At 38.0% G+C, this 27,449-nt stretch overlaps 1 protein-coding gene across 1 annotated transcript in view; it reads left to right on the forward strand.

Annotated features, from left to right (window-relative positions):
• Positions 1 to 27,449, forward strand: part of LOC143352625 (icarapin-like) — a 49,895-nt gene that overhangs the window by 19,822 nt on the left and 2,624 nt on the right. Inside the window, exon 2 of the mRNA XM_076785279.1 lies at positions 14,551 to 14,697. Coding sequence (XP_076641394.1) covers positions 14,551 to 14,697 — 147 coding nt within the window. The remainder of the gene's footprint in view (positions 1 to 14,550; positions 14,698 to 27,449) is intronic.

A 27,449-nucleotide genomic window follows, 5' to 3' on the forward strand; every position in this document is an offset into this window, starting at 1 on the left:
CATTGATATTCTGATATTCTTAAATCCTTTTAGTATTTTCGCTGATTCAAATTACCTTTACACATTTCTGTCACAAATGCATGAAATCCGTAGTTTACTAATGAACATAATTCGATAAAATATATCATGAATTCTCAAATCAAAATTGCAACTGTCCGCGTACTTTTGAACGGCAGTGTACGGTGAAGTGGCCCGACGTCGATGGGAGCGAATCATCCTCGTGTGTGGAGAACTTGTTTCTTTACCGATGCACCGTGCACTTTCCAGACGATTGATAGACTCTCGTGTACGTACACACGGAGAAGTAGATGTACGTGTCCTCTTCGTATTTGTAATTTCTTGCGCTTCCGCAACTTGGCAAACGTAACAAGCGTAACGAGGACGCCAGTATAGATAGATGGAGGACGAAAGATAGATAGAGATAGAGAGAGAGAGAGAGAGAGAGAGAGAGAGAGAGAGAGAGAGAGAGAGAGAGAGAGGAAAGATGTCCTCTCATGGTCAATCGTATCTCCTTTCAAGCGAGCCAACGTATGCGCTTCCTACTTTACCTGCATTACGTAGATGCATAGCTGGAAATGAATTTCATTATGATAATCTTTCTTTATTAGTCGAACCACACATGCACTGACAAAATGCAATATGCATGAAGCTTCGCATGCGCGGAATTCGCGGACCTGTTATTTAATATCTATTCTATGCTACGTCGTGGACTATGGTGGCCCGTTAAAGTTGCCAATACTTAATCTTCTGACAACAGGTTTTTTAATTCGAAATGTTACGAGATTCTGTCGGATTTAAGCATTTATTTTTGCATAAACGAAACTGTATAAATAAACGAAATTGCATAAACGCGTTAGGTTTGTGCGCTCGTATAATGAGATGAAAACACTGGATGCAAAACCCGGGCGAATTTTTATTAACGAAAATGTTGCCGCAATCAACATGAGCATGATGTAGTACATACTAATACGTAGACTGCAGATCTTTATGCAAACGCCATTTTCGCTTTCGATCATCTTGAAAAATAATTTCTTCGAAAATAATGCAACAATGTTCTTAAATCCTTCTAACGCATTTGACTTTTACATTTCTATTATAAATGCATAAAATCCGCAGTCTATTATTACGACACAATAAAGCGATCAAATTATTTGTTAAATAACAATTGTGACGGGCGATAACGAACACAAGTAACGAATTTACTCGATTAAAATTATACTTGTAAATTTGCATATTTTTGTGTGTTACAAACAACACAAAGTTTAAATATCTGTGCTTCAATTGCAGTGCACAAATGTTACGCACAGACTGCAGATCTGCATGCATTCGTAGGGAGTAGGATTCTTTGAGATCTTACAAGATTCAAGAGTACACGTGACATTCGTTATGCATTATATAAAATGAAATTGTACTTCATATTGCATAATATGTACTCGTCACGCGGAAACATCTTTTTAACGAATCTGTAGCTCGCACACTTTCGACGATCTCGTTATAAGTTTTACGTAACTTTTAGAACTGTTACGTAAGGCCCGATTCATTTTATTTTGATTTTTTTCCGTCGCTTTCACGTATGTATCAGATGTAACCAAGTGCTGCAGATGCGTTTTTTTTATCTCTATGCACGAAGAATATGTGAAACATTGTGAATACAAACGCTTATTTAATATTTTAATCAATACCACTAGCAATATTATGGTATTACATAGAACATGGAAAAAATGCTCGTAAAAATTTGCAATGCAAGTACTATTTTCAAGTTAAACGAAAATTATACTAAATCAAGAGAAAGTAATTACTTTGCAGCACATTTTCATTAATTTTTCGGCACTCTTTCTTTTCATTTAGCAAGCAGCATGTATTTGAAAAATTAATTTTTTTCTAATCCTTCTAATACCAGAAGTCTATTAACAGGCTTTTTAATAATTCTGCTAAAAGAAGCTTAATAATTTCCATTCAATTAATATTCGTAAGAGAAATCACAGTATTATATTACTCTAAATGCCTAGATAGTTTCCTTGCTATGGAACAATTTATTAAAAAATTCTTTTTGGTTCTCATTTTGAAACTTAAAAGACTGATAAGTAACTACTGGGTACAGTGTTAGTGTCCATTTTCTGAATAATTATTTTGTAAAGACATATTCGAATATTTTTGTCTATTTATCATTTACAAGTTTGATCTAAATACTCGTTTTAAATAGATAATGTGTTACTTTAAAGTTATTGGACAAGTCCATTTTCGAGATCTAGTATATCATTCGCCGTGACTATGCGTGACAAAACTCGCTCGCTTTATGACCACCTTGTTGAAGTGCGTGACAAGACTCGCTTATCTGTTCCATGTCTTACAGACCACATTCTACTTTCCTCACTGTGCACAAAATGCACCACTTGTGCATTTGCTTGTACACGCAGTCAGTAGTGCATAAATTTCAATTTCTTAAAACGTCCTCGAAATTGCAATACAATTCACCTGATTATCATTCCAACATTATTTATATCTGTCTAGAATGTTTGCAATGATTGCTGAACAAACTCTGTTAGAAGCTGCCAAACAAATACAATAATAAAGTTAAAAGTATTCTTCAAGAAGTTACCAATAAAAACATATACATGGTCCTTGTCTGTAGAAACCATTTTAAAAACCATTAAATAGAAAATATTAATAACATCACATGCGTGGTCTTTGAGTAGAATAAAATTGACCATAAATGTTTACTGAACACTTCGAGAAACTTCGAGAAAACAAACATGTATTTGTATATTAATATTTTCTGGGTGCATGACGAAATTCGTGTATTTTATATTTATATCTGCTTTGTCTCGTATCATTAATAAAAATATTGTCGACAGCAAGCAGTAAAGAACGACACAAATTCGAAGTAGTACAACGTGACATTTTATAAAATTAATGCTCCGCGTACTGTAAGGAATTTCTATCCGGGACACTGTATGCACGTGCATTTGTAATAATAAGTTTGTTCGAGCTATTACGCTTTCAGCATGAAGTGCAGCCTCGCGGAGTATGCGTTCCCGCGGACAGTTTCGATTTCAAGTTTGATAATGCCAACGCTCTTCGTCGGCGCACTTTTTACCTCGCCCTCTACCTCGTTCTGTCTTCCGTTTCCCTCTCTCGCTCTTCCCGCAGACTTTTGATCTTCCCTCTCGCTCGACCATTCGCGTAAGCATGCTTTTCTTCTGGCCTGATAGGAAGCTGAACTTCCCAACAGATGCAACCGGTTCAACCACTTACCTCACTGAGATTTCATGTTTTTCGAAGTTCTCGTCGCACGCTCCCTGGGAGAAAATAATTTTTCCAATTACAGTATTCTCTCCGTAACTGTCGTATCTTCGGGTCTGCCGAGCGACAGTACTGGAAAAGGTGTTACGCTCTTTTCAGTGTGCCGAACGTAGAAAAGGATAGCGATTGGAAAACAAAGATGGACTGAGGTTCGGACGTTCGGCAAACATCAAAATCAAAAGTTCTTATTTTTGGTTTTTCGTCAATGAAACTTTCACCGTCGGATTCGTCTCGTTTTTCTGATTAAAACGACACCAAACACGATATAATTACAATCATAATTACTTGTGCGATAAGCGATTCAAGTTTCGGACTTGACATTTATGGTAGAGGTACACGAATTCTTAACTTCGCTTGTTACACAGGTAATTATGACCGCAATTATATCGTGTTTGGTGTCATTTTAATTAGAAAAACGAGACGAAAACGTTGGTAAAAGTTTGACTCCTAAGAAACTAAAAATGAGAAAGTTTTTTTTTTGTAAAGGTCGGAGCTCGCCAGTCTTTGACGGGCCCCGTAAACCTGATATTAATGAAGTCAATTTTCATTTGGATGAGAACCCGGAAAAAATGTTTATTGTGCTACTGAATAAACGCCGCGGGTACCGTGCACTAATAAAGAATTTCCATAGTGTTCAAAGTGTTTCTGTCCAACCGCGGTAAATATCAGCAATTCATCGCCGCGAGTTAGTGTCGTCGTCTGAAATGGAAAGTATCGTGGGTCGAATGGCATAAGAGTTGTGTCACGGTCAGCTTACGTGTTTCGAAAATTCAATCGGAGCAGTGTGGAAGAATGTAGGCATTGCGATCAGTACCTATGCAAACGAGCAGGAAACCAGGCAACGTTCACGGATGGTAAATGTCACCGGACGAGATTTACACGCGTAGGTCATGTGCGCTATGAATCACACACGATTACGGAAAACTTGTTTCTTTAGGCGCTCCACGGTAGCCTAATCCCCAGGTTTTCTAATCTTAGGAGAGGGCACTCCGGTAAAGCAGGAAAATCGACTACCATTTTTTTTTTCTAGAAAACTATTAGCCATTGAAGTTTATTATTTTATACGTGCAAAGACATATCCAAAAACTGGGGAGAAATGTTGTAGTCATCTTTTTATTACTACTACCTTTATTATTATTAATATTATCAAGTTGCACACAATTGTTGTTATTCAGTATCAATCATTCGATCCTGAAAGGTAAAAGAGTTTTTTGAAGTCACATCGCGAAAATTGTTCAAGTTTGACTCTTTTAATACAAAAATTAACTTTTTTCGATTGGGTGTATATAAATCGAAAAAATATTCTAAATGAAAAATAAAGTAAAAATGTGTAGTATAATCTCTAGAGAAATGTATAAGGATCAAAATAAGGGTTGATTGAACATAATTAGTGAATTAGTTATCGAGTCATCCTGCACGCTATTTGAAAAAGTATGGTTTCGAGGAAAACGCGTTTAAAGTATTATTCTATACTATAATTAGTATGCTATATATACTATAATTGGCATAATTTTGTCATTTCAATGAATTTCAGTGCTTTTCGGAGAGCATTTTTAAGATTCTGTACTTTCAAAGAATGCAATTTAAAAAATCGATTTTTTGTATCAGTCGCTCGAGAATCCGTCCGTGAATGCACCTAACCATTGCGTATTCATCGTAGAGAGTCGTGTCGCAGCGGTCTTCCTTTGCATGCACCGATGCAGCTTCTCCCGGTGACTAATTTGTTTGTCGCAGAATTATCTGAAATGAGCATCTTGAGGTCAAGTTGTACGTTTCTGTCCAAGCGCATGTACTTATTACTGCGCATTGTTTCTCTGAGCTAATGCTATATTACTCGGGATAGATTTACGGCTCTAGTTTTTCCGTTCACCTTCGTTAACGCTAGATTTTTTTCCGCGAAAGCTGGAGCTCGAATGTCAATGCGCTTTGCGAATAAAGAAGACCACACCTTTTATCCCTCGGACGGTGGATCTTATTCTTACGATTACATAATTGAAGATGTTTTATATTGTGCACTGCTTTATTTATTAATTTTTTAAAACATAATTTTGAAGATACTACTTCTTCCTAATACAGAAGTTGTTCATTCAATTCGTTCTCCAGAAGCTGAGTAACCGAATGACGATTGCGATACTTTGGGTCAGAATAGACCCGCACTCCGTCGTCAGGGGGTTAATAATAAATACAAAATATAATAGTACCGCGGTGCCGAAGCACAAGTAGACTGCAGATTTTTATGCAAAATAAACATTTTTTCAGCAATCATGAGAAATAGAAACTGCAATAGAAGAGAATGTTTCTTCTTCCGATAATTTTAATAAATTTTGGTTTGCACTCATCGATTTTTGCCATTCTTTGGAGCTATACTACTTCTGTGAAAATTTTCAATTTCTCATTTTTATTTCTCCTATTAAAATGACATTTCGCATGTAGAGGTATTGCAAAGTTAGTGGTTAATATGTTTGATAAATCGGCAATATTGTGAGATTAAGTGGAGTCACTGGAAAACAATTAGGATCGCAGACTTTCGACAAGAAACGCGAGGATTACGCGACCTCGCGCTAGACATCGAAGCACACGATATCTAAATCCTCTTTTTACGATCACCGCAGCAGCAGCACTTTGCACTTTAAATGTTAAGTTTCATTCAGATTAACTGGTGTTCGTAAGTTAAGCTGCTTCAGCCAGATGCAAAAGCAATCGAGGCAGTAATTGATGTACGCTTCGGGTGGATCTCATCCAGTTCGATGTTCCCGATTTCGAAATATCGAAATTTTTTTTTCGATCGACGATACGAAAAACCATATTTCTCGATTGTCCCGTTTGTACTGAATAAAAATTGCTTTTACAACGATATTATATTTTTAAGCGTTCACAGTGCTCCCCCACCCTCCCCCGCCCGCGTCACCCTTCCCCCAATAAATTTACGTTGTCGTTAGAAACAATATTTCACGCGCAGATTGTTGCTCATATTTCAATGGAATGATTTCTCTTTGAATAAAAAACTGTTCTACGCCCGGCATGTTATTTAACTGTATATTTCCTTGTATAATGTTCACAATGGTTAAGCAAATTATAGAAATGCAATGTTGGGGACACTTTTTACCGCTGTTGCGTGATGATCAAATAATATACAATTTTTATTAACTTGCCGCGATCTGGAGACTATATTTTTAACTTTATCGCGCAATTAATCATTAGGACACAAAAAGTATAAATTAAGTCGAATGTACATCGACAATTACATGAATTATGAACTACCGACTATTGTGAGCGCCGTTATACGATACAGCCTTGCTTATATAAACCCATTATCGTAAAGTTGGTTACTATCTTTAAGCTGTGGTAAATTGTGCGGTGAGAATTGGCAATTTGCGAACAAACACTGGAGTGCATTGTTCGCTATGAAAAATGGATACGCACTCAATGGAAACACATAATGGTTATGTGCGGAACAATATTATGGTTGATAGTGCTCACACTTCTGAATATTTCAATTTCTTTTAGAACATTTACCACATAAATAAGGCATAATAATCATTGAAAAATAATTAGTTAATGTCAATACTATATACTATAATATACTGGAACATAATATAATAATGTACTAGAATACACTGTAATATAGAATATAGTATGATATAGCGGAATTTACTGGAATATACCATAATATAGTAGACTAGAATATACCTTAAAGTACTGGACTAGAGTATACCTTAAAGTACTAGACTAGAATATACCATATTACACTAGACTAGAATATACCATAATATACTAGACTAGAATATACCATAAAGTGCCATACTAGGCAAAATATACTATACACATTGCCATTTAAAAATGACAAGACCGAATTTATTTAGATTGTGCGTGACTTTTATGACAATACATGCTTGAACGTAGAAATTTATTCAACCATTTCCCACAGAAGCATCATTATAATGTGAATAATTGTGAAATAAATGATCCAAAACCAGTCATTGGACCAACAGTGGTAGGCTTTCTGTTAAAGCATAAAATAACGAATGCAACAGCAGGAGGCTACTCGGTGTATCCATTTTTGAGCTGAGAACCTGCAGAAAAAGCAAGTTGACAATGTCCAAAGTAATTGCGGGATTGTTGGCTTTCATATCCGAGAAACGGGCGCATATACCGTGTAAGATTCATTAAACACGGCCCCGTGACGTGGCGAAGCGCTTAATTTTGGTGCTTATCAATTCTGGTTCTGGACACTAGGTAATTATAGTAATTATGGTAAAGCATTGATGTAGTTAGTGGACGGTGGCAGTATACATGGGATACATGCGCACAGCCGGCAATACAGGTCCTCGGTGACAGTGGCCTACGCCAATATTAGGATGAACCTCTTAGCGAGGCTTGCAGCTATAACCATTGGCACAGCCACTTAAATTAATAGGCGGCAATTAAGCGGATAATAATGCCGCTCCTACGCGCCCTCCCGATTCCGATGGCCGTTAATAAAAAGACAATCCCGGAATTTACGTCCGACGTCGGTCTGCCAACGGCAATTCCTTCGCCGATAATGCTGTCCAGTTCGCTCGGGTAGCCTAATTCAGGCTAGCGAAGAAAACACGGTAAAATTGATCCGCCCTGTAAAGCCACGAAATATCGTTGTTCCCCGGTTATCGTACGCATGCATCTAGACTACAGATATTCTCACCAAATTTATACCGCAGTCTATCGAGTCGTTGCAATTGTCAACCGCCGGAAATCGTAGAGTACAATGAACGGCGCGGAGAAGGCTTTATGGAAATCGATACGAGTACACGATAGAACTTGTGTTATTTTAACTGTCGCTTCTTGCTCCGCTAATCCCCACCGTTTTATTAGGTTGGCGCGCAAATAATTGCTGTTAATAACAAGTCTACCTGCAACTCAACGCTGGTTTCAAAAACTCCGTGACGGAGATAGTCGAAGTCCCGAAGACGAAGAGGCTCGCGAGGCGTCTGCAATAAAATTGTTAACGATGAGTCAAGGGCTATTCTCCAGGCAGATTCTCGAAGAACCGAGAGGTTACAAAGGAACTAAAAGTTGATTGTGCAACAGCCATTCGTTTAGCTCAAATCGGCAAATAACAAGGGACGATACTACATGTAAAACTAAGTTGAGAGTTTGAAAAGTTCACCGAATACGCGTGCTATTGAATAGGGATCGTCCGATGCGTCTGACCATGACTCTAGATTTTATACTGTAAATGACCTGTTTTCCAAGAAAACAAAAAACGTACAAGAACATCTCTGATCACATCCTAACTATTTTTATCGTATTCCTGAGGAAATTTCCTGTCGATTTAAACAAAAAGAAAAAAATGCTAAAAAATTTCATTTTACACAAGGTTACCCCCTTAAGTATAGAGCACGCATTTTCTCGAAAACGAGGCGTCAAACGAAAAAATGTTATTCCATTTTTCGACTTATTTTTACACGTGAAATCGCCCCCTGCACTTTTGGACCACCCGCCCAATCACCGCAATGACCGCGACAAGAGCCGCAATGATTTTTGCACCAACCTAATAGCATTCGTGTCACTATTTTCTGTTAACGTACGCGTGATCTTGTATTTGGAGAGTCCGCGCTGGACGCCTAAAGAACCACAGTCATTAGTACACGAATTTGAAGTATGCACGAGCATTCGGCTCTGTCAACAAGTGACTTTCTGTAGGCAGGTATGCATGTCGATGAATCCTGTCGAAATAATATGCGACTATCCGTTCCAGTAATACAACTTGACTTACCGTCGTCGGAAGAGATACAGTGAATTCGGAGCAAACTCAAGCGGTATGTTAATTTAATAGCCCTGCTGGCTGAAACGCACGAAAATATTCGTCTCTATTAGTTACAGAACCATAGTTATTCGATTACTTGAGTTTTACCGAATTTTGATATTTGCCAGACTCACCTGCCTAGAATTATACCTCCTACTATAATCTCATTCCGTATTTACCCACACGCTGTCCATCGCCACGGCTTATTCAATTGGTTCTACCATGTAGATAATTCTTTATTTGTCAATCCCGTGGGTAATGTGAAAATTATGGCGCGCATCCCCGGGATACAATATACTGTTTCAAAATTACTTTCTATTCAAATCGATTCGTTTCTTCTATTTATACGTGAACCTTATCGATTAAATTATGATATGACACACTTTTCTAAATGTCTTTAATCCGACTTCAATTGGCTCGCAGATATCTCTCGAGCACGTCGAGCATACTTTTTTGTTCGACCTAATAATGTAAATCAGTGAAATGAGCTGTGCAAAAGGCAATGTCAAGCCTGGCTCGACACAGGAGAGCGCAAAGTGTTAATAAACAATGATACTGCTAACCACAGCAGTTCACTGGCGTCAATTAGACGTACAGTGGGTCCAAAAAGTATTTGAACACCGTTCCCATTCTCGAGAAATTGTTGACATTTGAACTGTGATAACTTGGTTAAAAACGAAAATAGTTCAACAATATAATTGGACTTATTTTGAGGCTCGAAGCCTCTACTTTTGCCTCTCGTCGTTCATTAAAAGTTGTGTTTGTTCAACGTTGTTGTTCTAAATCGGACATTTCATGTGCAACACGCCAATACTTTTTGGGTCCACTGCAGGAAGCTGGATTCAGTAGAAGGGGGGTTAATTCGGATTCTACGATAAAAGTGGTGATCTAAACCGCATGCGACACTCGACGAGTCGCATCGTTCGGATTCCTCGGTTCTGTATTATCGGGGGGAAAGCGCGAGTACAAAGCGATGAAAATTGTGTCCCGGCAAATATACGTATGCCAAAACTCGTCGATGCGGTCCCGGGGCAAAAGAAAAATGGCGTGGAGGGGGTGCAGCGGAAATATCAGTTTTTGCTCAGAGCACGGATCTCATAGAAAAGAAATGGAATTTTGCCAAGGCTGAGCCGCGATAGAAATGCCACCGTCTATTTTATTCTGCAGTCAATGGCACTCGGCACCTACTCGCCGTGGCTCTACACTCTGTTTCCCTTTTTGCAGGCATCGCATTAAACCTTCCTAATGCCACTTCAGAAAGCTTCGAGGAGGAGGACTGAAAAAACCACGTCCGATAAATCGATCGCGTTCAAATTTCTCAGGGGAGAACCGGCCCGGTGTGCACGGAAACGGCGCGCAGCGTCGGGGAAAACGTGAGAGGAAAAGGTTATCGATACGAAATGTTCGTCCACAATCGAATGTCTGTCACACACTGTTTAAAACATTTCGGCGTGATTTGCCACGAGTAAATGAAAGCTGTAACCATCGACGCTCCCAGTCGGATCTCGAACACCTTATCAATAAACTTTCGAAAAATGTGCTATGTTTTCGGGAGTTTTTTTTTTTTTGGGGTAATCGATGGAGGAGAGTTGCCTAATATGGGGAGGTTCTTCTTAATTGATCGTAGAAGATAATTTTGAAATTCTGCAATTATTGCTTCTATTAGGTCGTTGCATATGAAACGTCCGATTCGTAACAGTAACTTTAAACAAATATATTTGTTTAAGTATTATTGATTAAAGTAAGCATCATTGTAATCGTCATATTCTGCCAAAAAATGACGAATTTTTCGATTGCACTATAGTAAATATTGAAGATTTTGGTTTGTTCACCTTTTTCTATCATTGACTACTAGTGCGTTTATTTACCACCACATTTTAACCAACCATCACATAATATTGTCATCAATATATTTATTTTTTCGCTCATATAAACAGAATATATGTTGGTCACATTGACCGATGTGGAAATAAATTTCATTTAAAAGTAAAGTTGGATGTACAGATAGAAGCTGAAGGTAGGACTTGAACTAGGTTTGTACCTTTAAATGGTACAGTGATTTCTCTATATATGTCGCCAAGGCCTGGATGATAAATGCTATATACATACTATATGCATACGAGAGAAGTCGAGAAGTGTAAACATAACACGGCCTGGACGATACATGACGCTGGCAAGACCCGTATTGTTGACATATATCAAGAATTCACTGTATACGTAATAAACCCGTAGATTATAATAGTATTGCTTGATTAAAACACTTTATAAAATTTGCACTTTATAATATGCAACGACCTAATAAATTGTGTATTGGACGGTATTGCAGTGTGTTTCCATGAATCGTATCGTGTTCCGAATCGTATATCGAGACATTACTGTAGTTGATCAGCTCGGTAGCCGACAAGAAAAAGCTTATCGAACGTGATCGCATAATCCTTCTTGTCCATTGTTGCGCTTTACGTGTAATCCTTTCAAATATCACGCCGCACTTGCTGCTTTACAAGGAATTTGCTCAAGTGATTTACCGTGGAGTCCTTTTAGTGCCACGTCACTGCTGCCGAGTCAATCCTACGGTCAAACAGCGAATGCAGGATTCCGTAATTCTGCACAGAAAGCGGCCACGCACGAGCGAATATCGAGAATCGATAATCACGTCGGCAAAGATTTGGAAAAAGGAAGAGACCGGTGACCACGTGAGGTCTCATTTGTAAAGTATCAAAGGATTACGTATACTTGGAGGCTTGAAACTCGGCTCGTTCTGTCATGGTCAATCGGGTTTCGAGTTTTCGAAATATGTACTCCATTCTACATTTTCTATACGAAAAATTGTGCTCTTTCAAATATGAAATAATCTCGATTTCAATTGTGTACGAGTTCACAGTTTCGAAAATAGAGTGACCAGAGAATAAACGACCATATTGGTCAAGCCATGAACGATTTCCACAGGCATGGAAAAATTGTATGAGTATACACTGACAATAATAACGAAAACGGTCAACTGGAATGGCCACTATCAAATTCGATGTCAATTTCAAAAATATGAATTTGGCGAATATTAATCATTAAACATTCTGTTCCAATATAAAGGAAATTCATTTTGTTTCAATTTAAAATATTCGTCGTGTCGAAATTGTCGTGGCGTCGATTTCATTCGTTTGAAATGTTTAGAATAATTAACAAGCTACATACTTGGTCTTTTGAAGGATTCACATCAAAGCAATCATAGTGTTTTCCAATTTAGCTAGCAAAGTCTCCAGTACACATATACGTTTCTGGTCGACGTTATCCGGTTTTCCTGTTGTCGACTCATATTGACATATAGGAAACGTTAAAACCAATTGAAGTCGATCTAATTCCCGAGTTGACGTGTGATATCACTTGGCACGTAGAGACCCGCAGGTTTCGTTATTCAAGAAGAATCGTCAACATTGCTGCGACGAAATGGAATGCTTTGACAGACAATGACAGGACACTGCGTCTTATTGAATTTCGAAAATCGTTCGCGCTCGTCGCAGATTGAACATGTCGTCATTCTTTAACGCGTCGGTTTACTATTGTAATTGAAACTAAGCCTTTATTGTCATTAGTATTTTCGCAATGTAGCATCTTTAACCCTTCGGTGCACAGATTGAGATACATGAATTTGTACTGTTTTTAATATTCTCGAAATTATCTTGGAACTTCTGAATGAGTTCTTGTTTTACTAGCAGCAGTTTTGCTCGTTTCATCCTGTAAATTTCCGGGAACTGATACCGGTTAACAACCGAGAAATATATTGTACGCTGCGTTGTCGACTGTTTCCAATTAACGCAGACATATCGCTATCATTAATCTTAATTGACCTTTCCGTTTCCTTTTTTATCTTCCAAGCTGAGATCGCCACTTCTGAACTTCTTAAAAACCGTTTTGCTCGAACGCGGCCATTAATCACATCGCCGTGTGACTCGCCACGCACTTTTTTGAGATTTACACCATACCGCAATCCGAAAGTGATAGTAACCTCAAAAACTTGAGAACTAAGTATTAGGTTCTTTTACATTTGTGTAGATGAACTCGAGATATTTTATCGTGAATGTGTTCGAATTATAAAGCCTCCATTAAGTTGGCGTTCGGATTACGAAGCCTTCATTAAGTAACAAAAATTGGACTAACGATACAAATAGTGACGTAATTTCTGTTATAATTTTTGTATCGATTGCCCAACTTTTGGGAATTTTTTGTATTTGAGGTCACATGAAGGTCACAGTATTGTACGGTCGTTGGATCCGTCTTGACCTCAGCTATCATACCGTGATGACGAAAATATACAGTCCCTTTCAAAAACCTTCGATTACCCTGACATCTAGAAATAAAAGGACCGGGACAAAATTTTGTTGTCTACTACAATATTTACACCCTTAAACCAAATATTTTTATATCACTAAAAATGAGCGTGATATTTAACATCCTGTCTACCTATATGTATATGTGTACTACATATACCTACATTGTTATATACTATTCTATACTCATAATAAGACTGTGAATTTTATGCATTTATGGCATAAATGAACAAATTTAATGAATTTAAGGATACCAATACATTACTTCCAATTTACTGAAATTATTGAAGGAAGGAGAAATTTTTAAGAAACTTTTAGTTTGCATAAAAATCTGCAGTCTACATATAACCATAATCAAAAAGAGCAATTTAGATCCGGACAATGCACTCAAAATAATAGTGAACACTAGAAAACATTTAATGTTTATAACAAAATTTCTTAGGAATGATTGTTTTTTATATTGTAATCTCAAAAAGCTTTCATTTTCTATGCTGACTAATTTAAGCAAGCTATCAAGAGAATAAACTGTTGAGTAAAATCGTTTGTAAGAATGAAAAATATTATTTCTACTTTTAACGGATTCGTTTAATCTTGAGCTACAATGATACACCAGAAAAAGTAAATAACATACAAGTATAATAACGTCTTGTTATACGCTTGAAAAGAAAGGAGTGGATTTTAATGAAATGTTTTCCAGTTTTTGCGCACACTGATAACTATTGCAAGTACTGTTGGGCTAACGCAATGCAGCCGCCGGCTAAGAAACGTTTGTCGTAATCCACTATAGCTAAAGAATAAATAAAATATAAAACCATTGACCTGACATTAGTTTATCGTGGAGAAACGTTAGAAAAATCAGTTTCTTGTTAATAATAACCAATCATATATGTCGCTCTTGATCGTTTTTGATGTTTTACTAATCCAATGATAAAAATTTCAATGATTTCTTTGTAAATCTTGCACGAACGTATGCGTGACATTTTTCTGATTAAAATAAGACCAAACACGATATAATGTGCATCATATTTACTTGCTTATTCCACGATATAGTAAAACCTCGACTATCCGAACCGATGCTATTTGAAATGACCTCGTTCAGGGTTCCAAATGTTCAAATGAGAAACCTGTCTTTTGTTACAGGTGCACGCCAAGATGACAGCGACGAGGGGTACTTACTTGAATACCCTGATAGGGAATTCGGGAAACCCTTTCCAATCAACCCGTTCGACACGGATCCACTATTTTCTCTAGGCTGGCCGCAGCCTAGTTGGACCACGAGTATAAGCGGTACGTAAAACAGAAGTTGTGCTCGATTCTCGCGAAACGGCCGAATCCTTTCGCTGTGCGTAACCTCACAGTGGTTACTCTATACAGGGTGTTCGCGTCATTACTAGCCAGCGTTTTTCCGAAAACTATTGCGATTAAAAAAAAATGACAGATGGAAAAGTTCAACAGTCGTTTTATAACCAATAGGACGAAGTATATCAATTTTGAGTATTTGTATTATTTTTCGAAAAACGAAGGTGACCTTTAATTGTTTAAATGGAGTACTATAAATTTTGTTTATATCATATGAAAGCGTGTGTCAAGACAGATTCATTCGTATATAACACAATGATCTTCAAGGTCATACAAAGTATACTTTGTTGACGAGACTTCAGTAAATGCTCAATATCACTTCCTTACGAATGAATGCATATTTCAACTCACATTCTTGGTAGCTTCTTCTACTGTTGTCCGTGAGCGTTATTTTGCTTTTCAAGTCGTTTACATCTCTGGACGGTGAATCGTAAAAGATATCTCCACGAAATATTACGCACGAAATATTCAAAGTATTTCTTCCATTTCTGACCTTGTATGACCTTGAAAGTCATTGTGTTGTGTACGAATGAATTTATCTTAACATACACTTTCATATGATACAAAAAAATATATAGTATTCCATTTAAAAAATTGAAGGTCACCTTCATTTCTCGAAAAATACTGCAAATATGCAAAATTGATATGCACTGTTCTATTGGTTATAAAAATATATTACAGTTTTGTCTCTTTAATTTTTTTCGAATCACAATGATTTTCGAAAAGACGCTGGCTACTAATGACGAGGACACCCTGTATATGTTCCAAAATCATAACTGATAAAAGTCCCAGAACTACGTTTCCAGGAGTGTTTCTGGGCGACCGAGCCCTCTTGAGCTTCCTTGGCTAGTCCGTATATTGAACATATATCGAGTAACCACTGTAATTGGTAATTAATGTCATTTTGTTGGTTCATCCACTAGAGAATATAATAAACTACATGTGTGGAAAATTTTAGGTCGATTGGTCCAATATAGGGATGTGCGAGAACTCGACGTATCGGGTCGGGTCGAGAACGCGACAGATACCCGAAAATTTCGAGATTCTCGAAAGAATCGAAATTCCCGAAAGCCACTAACCGTTTATACTCATTTCTTGCATAGTTCAAGAAACGGTAGCCGGATTCTCGAAATTTTCGGGAAACTCGATTCCTTCGGGAATCTCGAGATTTTCGGGTTCTCGCATATCCCTAGTCCAATGCTTATGAGTAGAGGCTTTTATGCATTTATGACAAAAATGAGTATTTAAAACAATCAATAAATAAGAAGACATTAAGGATATTAATATATTATTTTCTTCACATTAATATTATTAGTGAAAAATTGAAAATATAGACCTCCTGTGTCTTTTTATTTTACATAAAGATCCGGAGTCTACTTATGAGTTATGTTGCCCGCCAACTCTAAAAAAGAAGTTTCGAGAATTTAAAGTAAAGAATTTGCAATCGTAACTTTGGAAATATTTTCTATGGGCTATTGTTGGCTAGACCAAAAAAATTCGACTTCTTTTTGTCCTCTACACTAGAGGACAAAAACCGGTCTCCGTAGATTGGCGATAAGGTAGAGTGACTACATTACCGTCAAAAAATGATTTTACGTGCTTCAAGTTTTCGTCCTTAAATAACAATATTTTGTCGCTGGTAAAGGGCTCATTCGAAAGAGGAAGGTTCAATCTAGTGCGCGCTGGTCTGGAGCTGACGAGATTATGCAGATATTTGGCAATATAAGCGTTCGAAGTAGGCCAAAAATTGACGATGTGCATGTCGTGGAATCCAAGCATTTTTATGCCATTGGATGAGTTTTCTTAATGTTGTCGAGACCAGCGCGTACTAGAAAATATCTCCAGCTACAAATCGAGCTATAATTTGTCTTGATTCTGTTGCGAAATAAAAGCGAAAACTTGAAGCACGTTTCTGGCGTCAGAATTCATAATATCGATAATACAGAGCAAAAAATGTGACAAGTTTAGTCACAGACTTAAGACCCGTCGGGTCAAGACCAAGACGGATCTTAAGTCTGTGTCTGAAGGCTGTGAATGGAAATTATTAATTATAAAGTCACGTGACTACCCCGGGCCCTTAAGTAGAAAAGCCCACGATGCGGACTGAGAGTAAGACGCGTCTACTCGAACTTCCGCTTGGTTTCAGCAACTTCCTCTTGTCCAGATAAGGACAACTACGCTGTTGTGCAATACAGAATTCAGTTAATATTTGACTGACCTTCGTATTAATTAGTACCCAGCAGCTCGCCGGCTTTGCACAAAGGTTCATCGAAATCGGTGCGTAACAGATCGTGATCGGTCCCCTTGTTGGAGCGCCGTGGATACGCAATCACGGTTCAACAATCACAAACATAAAATTACACGGACTCGCGCGCAACTGTGTTCGTATTCCGCTTACATGCGGTGTGTAACTTCCGGTACACTGTGTGCTCGCGATGCCCGCGAGCAATCGGTGCACGTGCACATACATACAGTCGGCCGATTATTGTTTCTCATGACGATACATTTCGACGTCTGTCTGCGTGCGTGCGTGCGTGCGTGCTTGCTTGCCTGCGTTTGTTGCGATCGTGAAAGCGCCCGTGTCCGTCGTTGAAATTTCTCGAATTTCCGACGTTTTATCGCAACCCGTATGCACGCGCTTCTGTGCGCTATGCATCGCCGCACGAAAATAAGGTCGCCGTTCGTCGGAGGACAAAATTACCGCCAGAAGAAAATCACTCGGTCGTGAAGTGAAAGTTACCTAAATGGGTAATAACGATGGCCCGTTGCGAGTAATGATGGGATCAGTTTCGACACACGAACCACCTAAGCAACCTCTTATATCCGAATGCTTCTACACTCGATCGTTCTGTTATGCCTTCACAGATTCACACGACGCGACGGCGGAGTGCGGGTCTATTTTGACCCAGAGTATCAAGATCGTCGTTCAATCGTTCCATTCCTGGCGAACTGATTAACACCAGAACTACCAAGCACTAGATGCAACTGGCATACATTGCCTCATAATAACAACAAACTTGCATTTGTTTAGATTTGCTACCAGTTTTGTTTAAATATCTGTTTCGATAGGGAAGTTTATTAAAAAATTTCCTCATGAAAACCTATTTATAATTTCAATATTTGTACAAGAAAATTAGAAGCAAGTCATTTTGACTCACCCGGTAGTTCTAGTGTTAAACGGACCGCTTCAAAAATATGTTTTAAAAAATTGATAAGCAAAGCAGCGAGTGGTCCTAAACATTATCAATTACGCGAGTTATAAAAGTTTTTCTAGAAACCAACCAGTCGAAAATAATGCATCAATATGTATTCTGAAATACTTTCAACTGTTCTCGTGTTTTAAGTATCACCTACTCGTTGTTATCGCAAACGCTTCAAACCCGCGATAATGGCAAAATTACAATACGCTTACCGCAGTTCGGAAGAAACGTTAGTTGCAAGAAATTGAAGCTTACGCAACAAGGTGACACATAAATTCGAGCGTTCCGTTGAAACATGTGATTAAACAATGCTGTAGCATGTCGAACAATGCCATCGCGATTATCAGTCCAATAAATGGAAAGTTCCTATCAAGGGGTACGTAATTAAAGATACGTACAACGAGGAACGTAATTTATTGGCGGAGCGATTGATCCAACGGAGCACGGTTCTAAACATCGTGCCGTAAAATCGACGTGCATAATTATAGAATTATATCAGCGATAAAGAAGAAAGCAGTTCGGGGGTATACGAACGAAAGTAATTAACAGAAATTACCGTCCTAATTAACCGATCGTGATTACTACGTCTCCGTTGAAACTGAGGACCTCTTCGTTTCTTCCTCCTCCACCCCCTCCCCCTCCCCTCTTTCTTTTTTCCCTTGTGTCGCTTCTGTAACGGAAAATTGATTTTATAGTCTTCAAGACGAGCATCTGCAATTTGTTGCCACAGTTGCACGCTCCTCTGCTCACGTTCGCGAAGCAATTTCATGAATACATCTGCATATTGTTACGATGAGTTTTGAGAGAGGGACGAAAACAAAGAGGAAAGAAGGAGCGGAAAAGAAAGGAGCAGAAGGAAATGAACCGAGAATCTCGAAGCTTCGAATAGAACAAAGAGAGAGGGGGGAGAGAAAAGGTGAAACAAACGCCAAGAAGAAATACAGAAAAACTGGCCGATGCGAGAAAAGATTGATGACGTTATCGCGTGGAATTTGCAATGAAGCAGAGTTTAAATGGAGTCGCGTTCTCAGAAACGCATGGATCTAAAATAAAAATTCGCTCTCGGAATGTTTCATGGTCTCTTTTCGCGATGGTACAGCGGCTAAAGGTCGTCGGATATCTCGTTTAATATTATCGACTCCCGGCAGAAAATGAATAAAGCGTATAACAGGCCGGGACGAGTGCAGCGCGCCACGGCCCGTGTGCAGGTGAAAATTCACGCATTCCGAATGTGGTATTTTTCTTTTCCCTTTTGCCTCCCTCTCCTCCGTTCGGCGAATGAAATTTTTTCGTTGCTCTAACTGTTTCACTCGGCACTAAGGGAGCAAAAATAAAAACCTGCGCGCTAATTACAACCCTTTCTACGCGTAGTATTCGCGTAGATATGTGGAGCCAAATATCGATTCCTCCGGTCACAATTGCAGAGGTTATCATCTGTGAAATTAGCCGGATAGGTGGTCCTAAATCGGCGGCAAATGTGTTAACCGGGGAGCCCGGTTCAACAATTTCGAACAATCAATCTTTTTATTTAATCGGTAAGGTAAACGTCCCAGTATTCGGACACTTAAGGAATAACGGTACGGTATTTCTTTATTTAACGTGTAAAACCACCATAAAATTAAACAAGTTTTGTTTAATTTGGAAGCTAATACAATGTAATTACTGAGAGTTAGGAGAGTCAAACCTCTAAATCATGTTAGGCGTATTTATTTTAACGATTATACGAGAAGGTACAATGACCCAGTTAGCGGTCAACCTAAGTGTGCATGTCCCAGTACCTGAATTACATTGTTCTATTAACCGAACACATAATATGTACGACATTACCTGTTACTTCTTCCGATACTGCTTTAAAAGTTTGTATTAATTGATCTCGTGTATATTTTTGTTTTTTCGTTGCTGCCATGCTTAATTTGTAAAAGAGAAAAGATAAAATTTAATTTTATATGAATCTAAAATTTTAAGATTATGTACAAAATACCTGTGCTAGTTGCAGCCACGTGCTGATCGGTCAATTACTGATACAACACAACTCGAGGATAATTCCTAAGTCTTGGCGACATATATAGAGAAATTACTGTATTTGTATACGGCTCGCGAATCGATAGCGATGAAACCTAAACGCGTTTTTTTTTTAAATCATTTTATTGGCGGGTCTGATACAGAAAAGAATTATTTTTGTATAAACAACGCGAAAATTTCTGCTCGAGCTCCTGAATTTTCATTCTAAACACCACCTGTGCTTGTACTGAAAAGAAAGCGACGCAAACATAAAGCAAATATTAGTATTCACATTTCTTTTCAAACGGTAATTTCAGAGAATTGTTTCTTCCGTATGCAAGTTTCTTTAAACGTAAACTATTTATTTAAATGGCGATCGCGACGGCTAATAGTTTATTTAAATATCCAATTCCCCGTGCTTCCGACGTGTAAATTACACAAGCTTGTCAATATACGCATAGAATTCTACCCTGAATTGTAGCTATGAGAAGTCAGTCTGATTCTAATGTAATGGAACGAGCGAACAGCAGAGCATTTGCAAATTAGGATACTCGAATAATGGGTATTCGAAAGCAAGGGCTCTGCAGTACACTACGTGCAATCCTTGCGCGGATTTATTACAGAAACGAACTATAGCTTGCAAATTATTATTCAGTACTCCTTCTAAAACCAACATATTACAAATTAACATACAAGCATTAACCTCCGCGGTAGTTATTCATAGAAGCATGGCTAATTGCACGGCCGGTGTAACCGACGCGGAACGGTTGAGCAGCTAAAAAAATATCGTACATCGAATTTTAGAGGATCGTGGTAAAGAGGAAGCTTCAATATTAACGTCCACGGTGAATTAAATCACGAAAAAAAATTTTGCAATGTTTTCAGTTTGTAGCATCCGCTGTGCCATGCACAATCACACAAGAAAATTAGCTGCACAACAGTAGAGGTTTCCGAGCTTTAAAACGAATCCTTCGTACAAAATTGCGGATCTTTATGCAAAATGAAAATAGTCCACCTCTATTTCAACAAAGTAATGGAAAATAGAAATTTATTTCCTTTTTAAAAGCCAAGGATAGTCACGTGACTTTTGCAGAGTCAGCAGGTCGGAAACTGCTGTATAATTACCGTATGGAAATATGGATGGACTTAAGGTCCATCTTGGTCTTGATACGACGGGTCTTAAGTCTGTGAGTAAACTTGTCACATTTGTTGCTCTGTATTATCGATATTATGAATTCTGTCGCCAGAAACGTGTTTCAAGTTTTTCGCTTTATTTCACAGAGAATCAAGACAAAATATAGCTCAATTTGTAGCTGGAGATATTTTCTAGCGTGCGCTACTCTCGATTTCACCCAGAAAACTCATCCAATGGCATAAAAATGATTGGATTCCACTGCATGCACATCGTCAATTTTTGGCCTACTTCTAACGCTTATATTACCAAATATCCACATAATCTCGTCAGCTCATGACCAGCGTGCGCTAGATTGAACCTTCCTCTTTCGAATGAGCCCTTTCCCAGCAAAAAATATTCTCACAGAAGGACGAAAAGTTGAGGCACGTAAAACCATTTTTCGCTTATTTTTGTCGGTAACGTGGTCACTCTACCTTATCGCGAATTTACGGAGTCTCAGTTAGCTTGAAAATAATGTAACAATATGTTTAAATTCTTCAACGAATATCGACAGTTTTTCGAGAACAGAAAATGTAGCTTTTAAATACTTTCCGGAGTCACTGTAAGCACGCAAGCCAACAACCTAATGAACGTTTATTTTATCCTTTCTTACAGAGCGAACGTTTTCTCCTGTTTTGTATAGAGCGTATCGTACGTGTAGCCTCTTCGCCGAAGCATTTCCGTTTCTTTTTTTTTTTTTTTTTTCTCTCAACCGTAGAATTTCGCTCCTCTTTAAAAGCGGGTCCTGTTTCTTTTCTCTGCAGCCAGACAACTTTTTAATCCCCGACGAGAGCTCCTCTTCTATTCTGGCAGCGAGCCGATACGTAACGCAGGATTTGAATAACTACTCGTCGAATCGTGCAATCGACGATTACCGAAAATTGCCGCCCATTCCCCACGATTCTGCTTGCTCCAGATAATGAAGTACACGATCGAACCGCGCAATCATACGGTTTTTTTCTTTCTCCTGTTCTTTGTCCTGATTAACGTCGGCGACGTCGGCGGCGGCGGCGTGGCTCGCCGGTTTTAAAGGCCTTTCGGCGGTGAAAGTGTGCGTCGCGTCGCTCGGATAAAATTCATTATGTACCGACCTTGGTACCGGTTACCAGAATCGACCTTTGAAAGCAAAACTTCACGGTGCTGGGCCGCGCGGTTGCATTTTCCAAAGGTTTACGCAATCGCCGCGCCGCGCCGCGCCGAGGACACGTAACAAAATCTGCTCTTGCTTTGCCCGCGACGCCGCACGGTTGACCAAACTAACAAACTTTGTGCCAAAATCGGCAAAACTTTGGATAAAAAGCCTGATATTTCTTGGACAAGAACTCAAGCTGAAACGTTCCAGAATAACGGAAAATTATAGAGAAACATAAACATTGTTTGACCTCGAGAAACTATGTTGATGTGACATTTTTTCAATAAAGTTTTCGTTTATCCATTATTGTGTGCCGTCAGATGGGACCCGTGAACTCTCGGCCCGCTAAAGAACAATGTCGAACCGAATAGGTACCCTGATCCGCAATACGTCGAAAGCCATCCCGAGCTATCGTCTTTTATCGAAAGAGAACTGTATTTCTATTTTATCCGAGAAACGAAGATTTCATATAGGATTCAGCTTCCCGTGGAATATATTTCGAATATTTAGAAAAGAATCCTCGTCCGTAAAGGATAAAGGTTAAAGTATGTTAACAACAATGACGTGGTTAACGGTGAACGGAGGGAAAAATCCGGAAGCTATTGTCCGTGTTTATGTCATTTTTCCGATGATTCGTTCGCGAGTATTATTCACAGCGCAGAAAAAATCCCATTATTCTGTAGTGCGCGATACCGTTGATCGAGCTCACTGATGATCGTCCGTAGCCATGATATTTGACGAATGAATTCAGGCGTATAATGTCGGACGCCAGGTATCCGTTGCATGGAAATGTCACGAATTTTGTGCCACACCGTTGAAACATCGGCAGAATCGTTTCGGCCGTGATGAACAGCCGCAAAATTTGGCCGAACGAACAAGAAATCCGTCAGAATCGGGACTGTGTTGTCGCCGGTTGAATAATTTGGTGCCTTGCAGGCGGCCATTTTCAGTTACAATTTGGTATTCAGATCCATTCGTTTCGATTAATGGAACTGGTTCTTCAAATTGATTTTCCCGTATAGATATTCCGACACGCGTAGTACGTTCTTTTCAATTGTATTCCCAGTATCCGCCGCATACATATACATTCATCGCGGAACGGTAAAATTCACCTTCAATACCCCCGTTGCTTGTAATAATGCCACAAAATGTTAACTGTACAAGTTCGATTCGCTGACAAAAATGATATCACAGAATTACTTGGTACGAATCTTTTGTTTTCTGCGAGTGGAGACGTAAATGAAATTTCAAGATCATTTTCATTTTCGGAACTACGTGGTCGTACATCTCTTTTGATCCTTGGACGATTGCCGGCGTTGTGACGATTTTCTAGCAAATTAGGATTATTGGGTTGGAAATTAAATGCAAATTAAAATTCAAAGATAATATTAAGATATTTATTTGTAGGTTTATTCATCATAAGTTACCTCAAAGAATGATAAAAAGTAATAGAACAGAATGGAAAATATGTTATCGAATAAATCTAAATTGAATTGAATAAATCTCTTAATTTTATCTTTGAATTTTAATCTACAAACGCTACCAACTTTAGTTTCAACCCAGTATTATAAGGCTATAATGTAGCTACTATAAGGCTTGTTATTTAGTGATTAAAAGATACACAAAATCGATCGTGTTAGTGAAATAATCTTTCTTAAATCGGAGAAGATGTTTCAAACATTTATTAAAAAAAATAAGCATAAAATGCTTTCCCAAGCGTTACATACAAAGATTAAGGGATGTATCTAATAAACTTACATACACTATTTATTTATTATTTCATTACATGCACTATTGTCCATGCTAAAATGACCTCGAAAAGTGAAGATGCAGTCCAATTCTTCGCACATTCTCAAGTACAAATAATGTGAATATTCAATGTGAACAGTTGTGTATATATATTTAATATTTTTAATTCAATTGATTCAGTATCTATGGATCATTTCATCAATATCGACTGGTACATGCAAAATTAACATTTTTAAAGGTTAACAAACAGAAGGAAAGAATATTAATTATGTTTTCGTAACTCTACACTGCAGGACCTTCCACTGAAATACATTTTATTTCTGGATCTTATGGTAGTTGACGAACGTTTGCAATAAATGCTAATAAACATCCTGAAAGCGGTGTCAAGGTCTTGTGTCACTGGTTTTCGGATACGCTTCGGTAGCTGCTACATCATTTAATGCGTGTAATTCTTGTGGGAACCGGGTAAAATTATTATACTGTTTCCACAGTCATTGTTTCGAATCAGAACCAAACATTATCGGAATAATTAATGGCACACGCAAAGGGATACGTCAATTTCTTTTGCCAGATTATTACATAAACGAATCTATATATTATTGAAACTAGTATTGTATAAAATTAATTATTATATCATTGTTGAATATTGCATCTGTGCGACTTGAGCTTTTCAATTCAATTTTGAGAACACCAAACAACACATTGCTACGAAACAATTGTATCATAAAAACAATATAAAATATATATAATAATTAAATAAATTGCCTACCTTTACTACTTTCAATTAAATAATGATATTCTTAAATTCTTTCGATTTTTCTTTTGAATTACTGCAGAATAAATATTTTCTATATTCATTTCAAGAGACAGAAATGAAATAAAAATGTATTTTAATAATTTCAATAAGTGGAAAATAATATAAAAAGGTGTATAAATTTTGTTAATGCCCGTACAGTATAATTTTTGTCACAAATACATAAATTCCACAGTCTATCTATATCGTGAAAATTTCTTTGCAAATATACCGATCTTAAACCGGGCCACTATTGGGCGATTAATGCAACGCACTATAGTCAATTGGCATATTGTAGGAACAGAAAAGTGAAATCGCGGTCACTAGTAGGGCCTTAGAGTAACACAAAATCGACTGTTCGGAATATTAACATAATATCGCTGACACCGGACCTGCGCGGATTAAGACGAGGATAGATATTAAATTTAAATAGCATTATTGTATCGCCGAGATAATCTGTGAATATATTAATCACTCGTAAAAATTACAGTGGCTATCAACGAAAATCTTACTAAAATACTCTGCTCCGAATGAAATTTTCGGGGAAGATGGCAGAGCAAAGGTTGATTCAATCCGAATCATTACTCGGGCACGTTTTAATTCAAAGCGGCTGATGCAAATAACGATGATCGAGTAATTGCTCAAATGTAATTGACGAATAAATTTAGTAGAAATGCCGGCTTATGGACACGAATTTCATAATTTCATTCAATGAATAAATTATTTTTAAGTACTCGCTAAACGAATTATTGGCTCAATTAGTAGAATACGATAACAACGTAAAATTTGTTTTCGTTTCGGAACAATAGACGGTTGCGCGAAAAAGAAATATCTTCAATTGGTAACGAAACGAAACAATAAACGTTTTTCAGCAAAATCGAAAAAAGATCCAAATAAAAGAACAAAATAAATATTGTCCACCATCACTTTCACTAACAAGATTATTTTTTGTTTTTGCGTGAATAAATATTCATCGCTTTTATTTGTCCCTGTTGGTTTATATGGAACAATAAACTGTCCAAATATTGAAGTTAACATGTGAGAATTAGAATTTCGCGTGGGTCGTTCAAGATTTCGGGACCGTTAAAAGCACGATAAAAAATTGATCAAATTTTCTTGTTAAAACGTCGCGTTAAATTCAGCATCGTTGCCTCGTCACTTGAAATCTGAACGGCAGCGCTCTTCTAATTGAGATAGGCTTTGCCAGTACTCTGATTACTTCGTTACGGCGTGTTCGAGTTTTGGAACACTGGAACGCTTTCTGAATGGAAACGTTCCCGGAAAAACAGTCCATCGATCGAAGACATACGGGAAATCCTATTTTGGTTTGCTGAACAACTTTGTTTAAAGCTAACCGTGCCGCGGCTTATAGGATTACGTCGGATTAGGTTGCGTAATTTATATAGGGTGGCCCGTCCATTACGAACAATTTTTCTATGCCCTTGTGGCCCTCGAAATGTCGCTTCTCTCATCTATTGAATAATATATTGTCGAATAAGTGTGTTCGAGTAGCACTCATTCCTTCGACTTTTGAAAAAGAAGTACAAATTAACCGACAATTTCCTAACAGTCGTTCTAAAACCAATAGCTGAGAACGTATCAACGTTCTCAACGTATTTTATTCATAATTCGACAAACTTTTAGAATTAGTATGATGTAGCAACTTCTTCCGAAATTAGTGTTTAAAGGAAAATTATTGATCTTTTCTGAACAGCTCATCCGTGGAAAATAGGCCAAGTAGTTACTCCGTGAAAATGTAGAATGAAAAATGAATATGATTTTAATTTTTCACAACTAGGGTAAGGGACCCAATTACTGGGGGGGTACCATTGCAATGCCCTGTGCCTATACTAATTATACTTATTCTTAAAGCATAATAGATATTAAAAAAGAAATAGTCACACTAATTGGTTCCCTTACCCTAGTATAAAAGTTACTGTCAAAAATGCACACGTTTGTCTATTTATATAAGATACGGTGACCCTAATCTTGCCAGATTCTTAAAAATCTTTATATCACAGACATTTGAGCCGCGGCATAATTACAAATGAATGGATTTGCGTTACATGACGAGGAAGTTGATGATTGCCGCTGTAAATGGTTCGAAGAAAATATAAATAATGATCCTAAGGAATTATGAAGCTTCCCGGCTATCAGGTCTGTCCAGTCTACCTTACAATTGCATAAATGGGCCACCTTCGATTTGCGAACACCTGCATGATTTCGTATGCACGACGAGTTCTCCGTGTAAAGATGATCGAAATAAGGACACTATCATTGTTGCGCTCGCCGCAATAATGCACAAGAAACTGATACGCCCTTGGGTGTGACATAGAAAAATCACGTTGTTAGGGACATTATTGAGCCATCATGTTACGTCGCTAATAAAGCGTTTGATCGTAACTTTCTATAGTAATGCTATAGAAATAATTACACCGTCTATATTCGCCCGAGTCTTGAATTATGCCTAATGTTCTTATGGGTCGATGGATACCTGTCGCTGCAAGGCTTTCTCAATATCGCTTTCCGTCACTGTCCAAGGAGCGCGCGGCATAACTCATTGTCGGTTATGCTACTTATATCGTCGATCCCTCCAGATATCCGCATCATTTTCCACGGTATAGAAACTGA

The sequence above is a fragment of the Halictus rubicundus genome, chromosome 3, assembly GCF_050948215.1.
Source record: "Halictus rubicundus isolate RS-2024b chromosome 3, iyHalRubi1_principal, whole genome shotgun sequence".
Classification (NCBI taxonomy): domain Eukaryota; kingdom Metazoa; phylum Arthropoda; class Insecta; order Hymenoptera; family Halictidae; genus Halictus; species Halictus rubicundus.